This window comes from Cibotium barometz, chromosome 4 (assembly GCF_041138505.1).
Source record: "Cibotium barometz isolate CiBa-2024 chromosome 4, ASM4113850v1, whole genome shotgun sequence".
In the NCBI taxonomy this organism is placed as follows: domain Eukaryota; kingdom Viridiplantae; phylum Streptophyta; class Polypodiopsida; order Cyatheales; family Cibotiaceae; genus Cibotium; species Cibotium barometz.
This window is the reverse complement of record NC_141049.1, coordinates 24,423,739-24,432,930: the sequence shown is the minus strand read 5'-3', so window position 1 is coordinate 24,432,930 and position 9,192 is coordinate 24,423,739. Positions and strand designations below refer to the sequence as shown.

The 9,192-nt window shown below is 39.6% G+C and overlaps 1 protein-coding gene across 1 annotated transcript; it reads left to right on the top strand.

Annotated features, from left to right (window-relative positions):
• Positions 1–4,942: 4,942 nt before the first annotated feature.
• Positions 4,943–6,017, top strand: LOC147639070 (putative glutathione S-transferase). The gene is made up of 2 exons (XM_086787078.1): positions 4,943–5,376; positions 5,509–6,017. Exons 1-2 carry the CDS (start codon positions 5,047–5,049, stop codon positions 5,860–5,862), a joined length of 684 nt encoding a protein of 227 aa, XP_086643204.1. The 5' UTR covers positions 4,943–5,046; the 3' UTR covers positions 5,863–6,017.
• The last annotated feature ends 3,175 nt before the right edge of the window (positions 6,018–9,192 follow it).

Below are 9,192 nucleotides of genomic sequence, written 5' to 3'. Positions count from 1 at the left end.
GGGGGCGCGCGACAGGGCAAATCAATGCATGCTTTAAAGAGAGTGGCCCAATCCTTGCATGCTTTAATTTTATGATGGCCCACTATTTTCCATATTACTAATTTTAAAAACACTAAAATTCCCTCTTTTTAGGGACTATTGGTGGTACCACCAAAAGGTGGAAAAAGTGGTACCACCTATACATGCTTTCACCCATTTATATTAAGAAATCAGAGAAGTTACATAGAATAGAGAGCTTTGACCAACAAAATATCTTTGGAGATAACAGTCAAGGAATTCCAGGATTTAGTAAGGATCACATCTTCTAAACCACCACTTTTAACATATTTGAGATTCATCTGCCTAAATACTTTAGTCATGAGTTTTACTACATTGGGAGTTTTAACTTATTCCATTTAATAACGTTGTGCAGGAGGATGCGCACCTTCGTGTGGACGGGGTTGGAGGAGAGGCTCTTGTCGGCCAGATCTTCTTCTTGGTACTCGTAGGCCACGCCCTTCTCCTTTTGAGAGTGCGATCTACACATGTATGCCAAACCCACTCGCCCACATGCTCAGCACCTTCACGTGCTCGCCTGCTGTAGTATCACCTGACATTAAACCTTGATTTTTTGTGAACACTGTCACTCACAATGTCTCTCTAAGATGAAAAAACAAGTTCCAAATATCCATATGTAAATCCATTTGCAAAAGGGTCTCCTACCATCTTGTAGTGTTTTTGATATAAACCATAACTATGCTTAAACAAAGTGATCCAAAAATTTTATTAATTAATAATTGCTAATAACTTTATAAATTTATTTCATTTGTGTTGATTTTTATTAAGTACTTAAAAAATTTCATGAGATTATAGTCATCTGATGGGAGTTCCTCAAAATTGAATGTTGATTGTTTATCATCCTCATGTTGTACGGATAAAAAAATGTGTTTTCATTTATCGAAACCAAGGTGATTGATGTTTTTTTTGGCTTAAAGGAATCAATAAAAACTTGTGAAGCTTTCACTCAAACCTCCAATACTCTAGTTACCAAATATTGATAAAGGCTTGGGCATTTTTCCCTAGCCCTCATTAGACTTAAACTATTTTGCTAACCTCTCACCTAATCTTAAATAAATAAACCATGGAAAAGTATATGAAAGCACATAAAAATATGAAGAAATTAACCCAACACAGTGTTAAGTATAATCTCTATCCCCGACGTGAGTGGCTCCACTTCCACACATGCATGTATTTTTCATATTTCTTCTAACATAGCCCAAGGAGCCATAATTAGATTTCCTTATAAAATTGGGCTTGTCTTTTACAAAAATAACTATAAGTCTTGCAACTAAGATTGTAACCATAAATAATAGCACTCACATGGGCACAAAATATAACATGTCCCAACTATACAAAATCAATAGCAGACATAATAATAAAATCTTGGCATGTGGCCAAATAAATGAAGTAAATCTTCATGATACCACGAATATTAAATATTCGCTATGCACAATGCTACACCCAAAACTTTGTGCAAAAAAAACTCCTCTTTTGCTTGGTTTACTAGTTGTGAAACTCACCTCAATCGGAGAACGTGAGTCAGAGGGTGCTAGCGGCATAGCCCTGGGAGTCGATGCCTGCTCTGATACCAATTGTTAGAATTAGGGTTGCAGGAAAGCACACAAAGCTTGGAGAAGAAGAAGTAAGAATGCACACAACACACAGTGTATTAGATTGTGTAAATGTACAAAGATAAGTTAGCCCTAGAATGATAGGCGTATATACAAGCCAAGGGAAAAAACCTCCTAAAGAGAGAAAAAGTGCCCCGGCGGTCCTAAGTGTGTTCACACATATCACTGCCTATATATATGGCAACAAAAATATGATAGTAGTTCCTCTTTTATGCTTAAAATCAAACTATGAATTTAAATCATAATTTTAACCAATAAAATTAATGGATCTAATTTCAACATTTTACCATTATTTTAATAGCACAAAATCATGAAAATATCATTTTCTTAATCTCTAGCTTATCAAGCCTAGAGTTTAGCTTTGAATTAAGAGACTATCATTGAGAAGCATCCTTTTTCAAGGGATTTAGCCATAAAGATGGCTATTCTTTTAGAGAGAGAGATTTACTTAAAGAAAGCATTACAAATAAGCATAAAGATTAACTTTCTCTTAATTAAACATTAAGACTTTAAGGGAAAGCTTGATTTGAATTAAAACAATCATTTAGAAAGCTTCTCAAGATTGAGAGGGATTGAGAAGAAGAAAGTTATTAAGAAAATTTTAAAAAAAAAGTTGATTTTACCTCCAAGTGCTTGATTCTCTAATTGCAGTGAAGCCCCCGACCAACCAGTTGGTCCACCAAGAAGAGAAGAGCAACTCCAAGAGATTTTGTAGAGAGAGAGAGACAGCTCCAAGCTCCCAAGAAGGAGGAAAATTTAAGGGATAATAGAAAATATGATTATTTTAATATAATACTGGCATGACCAGTATAGTTCCAATATTCCATTACAAATGACTGAGGGTCTATTTATAGATGAGGGAGGCCACTAACCAAGTCCAACTGGGTTCTAGAATTTTCTAGGTTCAGTTTGACTCAATTTGGACAAGATTTGGACCAGTTTGGCTCCCTTTTTGATTTGGTTTGATCCAGGAGAGAGGAGAGATAAAAATATCACAATTTTTTTGAATTAAAAACCCTTCCACAGTTACTTTGGGATAAAACCTTAAGAGGCAACCCCCATCTTTTTTCTTTTTCCCTTTTTAGCAAAGGAAAAACACACTCTTTCACCCCTTTATGGAGCGAGGGGGATGTTATAAGAAGAGAGTTGCAACTTGCAAGGAACCTCCAAACAACTCGATGTTTATTATGAGAGCGTTCAACCCTTTAAATACAATTTATGAAAAGAGAGAACTCTAAAAACAACGGAAAGAACTTTGCTAAAAACACCTCAGTGGGAAAAAGCTTAAAGCCTAAAAAACCCATCTTTAGTTAAGTCCCCTCCTGCACTTCTCCTTGCAGTGCCACCTTCTCCTTGATTGTGTTACTTGATTTTATCTTTGATTAAGTCCCCTCCTGTGCTTCTCCTTATATTGCCAACCAACTAGCTACTTTTATGGAGCTACAACTCTTACCCCCCAAACTAGTTGCCCATTAACCTACTCCACATGCCTGCTTCTACGTTATCACCAACTTGTGTTACCTTTTTGGACCATCCCCTCCATTTAGTTCTCTCATCTCCTCTCTAGTCTAACATATACCCCACCTAGACTATTTTGCTCTGCCCACAAGCATCAATAATTCCTATTCATCAACTCATCAAATCCTTCTTCATGTCATGCTCTATAAGTATGGTTCTGACAGTTGCTTCATATAGGCAGTATAGCTTCCTTCTTAGATCCCTTACACATACCTTCCCCATTATACATCGATTCAACAAGTTGAATTTTTATATACACCAACTCACTATCCATGTTCTTCTTTCTTTGCATATATAGCTTGCTTCTATCCATAGAGTACATTTACACTCTGATGAAGCCAAAATTCCCCTTGAATATACCACGTGGTAACTTGATCTACTACCACCATGCATGAATATAAGCATCCAAAAAACATATAAAATTAATGTCATAGCTATCATTGTTTAACCTTCCAAGAGTTCATATCGCAAGTCTTGAGATTGTAACCAATATGAACATAATAAAAATAAAAAAGTATCACTATAAGGAATCGGGCTCATACCCGTGCTGTTAGCCCGTGGAAAATGACTTGTGAAAAAAAAAGTAGCGGGCTCGTGTATCAACGCGTGTATAATCGCGACCACAGACATGCGTGTAAAAGCACGTGTATGATGCCCGTCAGATGCATTGATACACGAGCTTATACACGCGTTTTACCAGTTTTGCTGCGTCAATAAATGCGTGTTTAACAAATTTTCCACGCATATAAATGCAGCTTTGGTAGAATTTACGCACAGATACACGCGAACAGAGAGCAAAAATAAAAAATCTAGAGAGTGGTATTTGGTGCCTGAAATCTATTCCAGCATTCTAGTACCCAATAGCACTCTCTGGATTTTTTTTTGGGTGCATTGCACCATCCACGGAGAACATTTTGTGCATTGTCAATACACGATTCAAGAACGACATTATCAATACATGATTCAAGAAAGACATGAATGTAATACTATCAAAATTTTATGTGTGCTGAAATAAGCCCATGGCTTTCATTATATAAAAACATATATACAAGGAAGTCCATATGTCGAAGTATCCCATAGCTTCAATATAAAACAAATATATACAAAATCAAATTGGTTTGTCTAAAAAAGCCCATGGCTTCAGTTACAAAAATATATATACAACCACATCCTCAATACAGATGTGATACTATAAGTCTGAGTACTACTCACACTTAGATGATGACGAGCTGCTCCCTCCAAGATCAGATAAGCTCACATCGGTATACATGTCCGAAGAGTAGTGCTCACCCTGTTGTTCACGTCCAGCAGGAGTAGGAGCAGCAACGGCGGGTGGATCATCTCAGCGACAGGAGCATCAGCAACAGCAGGTACAGCAGCAGTGTATACTATTTCTGAGGAGCGTATACACGGTTTAGTCAAAATGTTGCGTAAATCAAGGGATCTATCTAAGAGTAGACAAAATGAATCTATGTTTATCTTACGATTTTTGCTTTAAAAAAATTCCGAATTTGGTGTAGATACTTTTTGAGTAGCATTTATTCTTTGAATGGAAAGAGTTTTAAAAAAATGTTTGAGAAATTTGGATTTGGTGTGGTTATGTTGTAAGTGTAAAAATTGTGTAAGATAATGGAAGGAGACTTTTCGTCGGACATTTGACTTTTCGTCAATATGAACTGAACTAACGTAAGGCGTGACGGAAGAAGGCTAGTCACGGCAGCTTTCAGATAATAAGAGCATCCCACAGAGGGGAGCGAGTAATAGAGCTTACACACACACACACACACACACACACAGTGAAGAGCTTTCCACAGAGTGTAGTAGAGCTTCCCCACACAGACACACACACACACACACAATGTCTACTGCAGCAGGCGAGCACGTGAAGGTGCTGAGCGTGTGGGCGAGTGGGTTTGGCGTGCGTGTGCTGATCGCACTCAAGGAGAAGGGCGTGGCCTACGAGTACCAAGAAGAAGATCTGGCCGACAAGAGCCAGCTTCTCCTCTCCTCCAACCCCGTCCACACGAAGGTGCCCGTCCTCCTGCACAACGGCCGGCCTGTGTGTGAATCCGCTATCATAGTGGAGTACATCGACGAGGTGTGGCCGAGCAGCACAAGCAGCTTCCTTCCAAAGGACCCACATGCACGTGCTACTGCACGCTTCTGGGCGGACTTCGTAGACCAGAAGGTGAGGCAGTAGTACGTTATTATTTGTAATAATTATAGTTGGCGCGCTCTCTCTCTCTCTCTCTCTCTCTCTCTCTCTGTCTAGTGTGTCTGTCTCCCCCAAACTACCTGCATTTATCAACGTTTTCTGCAGGTATACAACGCAGCGGCTCGCCTCCTGAGAAACGCGGACACAGACATTCGCCAGCAAGCAAAGCAGGACCTCATAGAGAGCCTGATTACTCTTGACTCTGCATTTAACCTTGTTGCCGATGCAGGAAAGCCCTACTTCGGAGGGGATTCCATTGGCCTTGTGGACATCGCACTGGCCCCTTTACTCAGCTGGTTCTTGGCCTTGGAAGACGTGGGCAACTTCAAACTGCCCGACCAGCAACAGTGCCCACATCTCCATGCTTGGATGGAACGTATTGCTGAGCACCCTAGCGTCAAGGAGACCCTCCCGCCTCCTCACAAGGTGCTGGAGTTGGTTCACCTCGGATGCAAATGAAGAGCCCAGTAAAGTTCTTTCTTCATAATACTTCACAAGCATTTTGAGGAATGTTTTATGCTTTTTATAAGTCTTAGCTTTAATTTTTTAAGCAAAGCTAATTATGGCTCCTTTGGTTATTTTGGAATAAATACAAAAATGCTCGTTTGTGGGAAGTGGGAGGAGATTGCACTCAATGCTTTATACTTTGTTAATTTCTTCATGCATGTATGTGCTTTTGCCATGGTTTATTTATTTGTAGGTCATTAAATTTTAGTTTGAAAGGTAAGTGAATGGTGAGAGATTTCTCTTTGTAACAAGATCCTGACTATAGTATCATACGTTTAGTCAATTTTAAGGGAAAACCTTGGAAAACATAAGAAAAAAAATAAGAAACACCACTACTTAAAGTGTGAATAGACAATGATATACACATGTCCATGCACGTGTCCATTGATGAGAGTATATATTCTTAGTTATTATCCTTTCACATTGAAAGGACATTGATGGTGCACATGTCCATTGATGCATGTGTCCATTGATGAGTATATGTTACTCATAAGCTTTAAGGTATCCATATCAAATTTATTTATTATATTGAGCCTTTTCAAGTTTTTTCACGAGCGCTTGCAGGTCCCTATACTCTGCAGATTGACCCGTAGGACTATGCGTTCTCAAAAATTACATCTGAGATTTTTTCAAGCTCCGTTTTTGCATTACAAGTTCTATACATGTGTTTTCGTCATTTTGTGCAAAAATTTCGACAGTGCAATTTTCTGCAAAACAAGCATACGTATTCTATTGTGGACCATGCTACATAGCACGAGTTGTTTTCTGTTTAGTCTTTGCTCCATTACTATAGGTAGCTTTTGCATCAGTTTTAGTCAGTGGCCATGGCTGATAACAGCAATGATGTATTTCGCATGTTGTCTGCTGTTGCTGATGACAAATTGGACGGAGATAGCAACTACCCACTTTGGGCATACATGATGCAGCATGTTTTGGTTGTAAAAGGAGTGTGGAATATTGTGCAGGGTATGGATGTACGTCCAGGTTCTGTGGATGTAGGATCTGTTTTGAGGATGTTGCAGGTTCTAGTAGCTCTACTGTTGCTACTGTTTTACCCACTGCTGAACAAGCTCGTTGGGATGGTAAAGATGCGCAGGCTCATGCCTTGATTACACTTTCTGTCAAACGTAACATCACTCCACATATTCGTTCAGCTAAAACAGCAAAACGGGTGTGGGATATTCTAGTTGGTTTGTATGCATGTCGTAAAGAGCTAGAATCGAAGATTATGCAGGAAGATGATGACATGAATGTTTTTCTTGATGAGATTAAAGATCTCAAGGAATAGTTGATTTTTGCAGGTGAGATTATTCCTTATCATTCTCTTGCAGACTGTTCTTGATGCTTTACCTGAGTCGTATCAGACTTTTGCTTCCACGACAGACCTGATGTTGTCAAGTATGATACTTTAGTCAACAAGCTCTTGCAAGAAGCGCAGTCCAGGAAAAACAGGGCTAAGCAGCGTGCAGTTGATCAGGCATTTATTGCTGCCAACCAGAGAAGAAGTGGTAAGGCAGTCCCTTCCATTGTTTCTTCTCCTAGTAGTAGGTCTGTAACTTCTTCTCCTTCCACAGGCAGCAACAATAGGTCTGAGAAGACTCTTGATAAAGGCAAGAAAAAGATCAGGTGCAACTATTGTAAGGCAACTGATCATGTCATTAAGAATTTTCCTAAGCTAAAGGCTAAAGAGGAGGCAAAGAAGAAAGAGTCAAATGCAGCCACAATAGCGGATGCTTCTACAAATGCAGATTCTGCAAATGTTGTGCAGGATACAGAATGGGCGTTTAGCGTGTATTGCCAGTATGACCCATCTGTACATGATGCATGTTTGGCAGTTTCTGTTGACTCTGATGTATGGTATTTTGACTACAAAGCACATTACCTCGCATCGTGATATGTTCACTTGTCTTGTGGCTGTCTCTAATAAGAATACTATCACATGTGCCAATAATGCTTCTTACCCAGTGAAGGGCGTTGGTAAAATTATGTTTACTGCTGTAAAATGGCAGCACTTTCACACTTTTAGATATGCTTTGTATATGCTAGGGATAAAGAAGAATCTATTGTCTGTCTCTGCGCTTGCTAGACTTGGACTTGTAGTCAAATTTGTGGATGACAGATGTACTGTTCATGATTTGGCTTCTGGTGATACGATTATTGCATCATCTGGCACCTTGTTTCGTGGGCTATATAGGTCGAGAAACCCAATTTTTCATGCTCGCACAAAGCACATTGAGGTGCATTATCACTATGTTAGGGAGAGACTCTCAGCAGGAGAGATCAGCTTGGCATATGTGCCAACACAGGACAACCTCGCCGATCTTTTCACAAAGGTGCTTCCTCGTGAGAAGTTTGAAGCTTTCCGCAAAGCTTTGGGCTTACTCCCCTTTGTGGACTGATCTACTTCGGGCATGGCACTTCCCTATACATGAGTGCCAGCTCTCGTTCACACCATCACTCCCAGGGGGGATTTATTGCCATATATATAGGCAGTGGTCTGTGAACACACTTAGGACCGCCGGGGCACTTTTTTCCTCTTTAGGAGGTTTTTTCCCCCGGCTTGTATATACGCCCATCATTCTGGGGCTAACTTATCTTTGTACATTGACACAATCTAATACATTGTGTGTTGTGTGCATTCTTGCTTCTTCTTCTCCAAGCTTTGTGTGCTTTCCTGCAACCCTAATTCCAACAATTTTCATTACAAGCTTTTATTCTTTAAAAAAAATTCAAGAATTATCAGTAATAGCAGCAAAGGTATGACAAAATTTTTAGAAAATTATATTTATGAAACTTGTTTTTAAATTATTATTTTATGTCAAGAATGTTGGGGAAGCATTTTGACCATCTTGTGAGAATAAGGTCGTTGGAGACCTAAGTGATAAAGTTGCAATAGCTGACAGAGAATCAACGGAGGACATCTCGCATAACAAGGTCGGTCGAGGTCTTGACCAACCTCGGTTTGATTTAAATGGTGAGCTTCCGGTACGGTGGATGAGGGACCAAGGAAGCCGTGAAGCGCTGAGAGACTAATCCCTTGGTTCTTCTAAAACCAAACTCGGAAAAACTTCCCTTGCCAGCAGACATAGGCGATTCCTCCTGGATATTTTATTCTAACGTAGTCAAGGTCTTCACTAACCAAACTGATCCGACCGAACCCGTAAGTCTCATGGTCAGATCAAGGAAGAGAACTGCACTTGGATCATAGAGTCCAATGCTTTTTTCCTTATCAAGAGGCACATCCATTGATTCTTTTCCATAAAACAAGGGTTATCCGGGATT

Bases quoted from the DNA above. Each gene is read 5' to 3' on its own strand.
- LOC147639070 (XM_086787078.1), top strand. From the start codon at position 5,047: ATGTCTACTGCAGCAGGCGAGCACGTGAAGGTGCTGAGCGTGTGGGCG. The intron at 5,377-5,508 runs GTGAGGCAGTAG...CGTTTTCTGCAG, and splicing joins CGGACTTCGTAGACCAGAAG to GTATACAACGCAGCGGCTCG.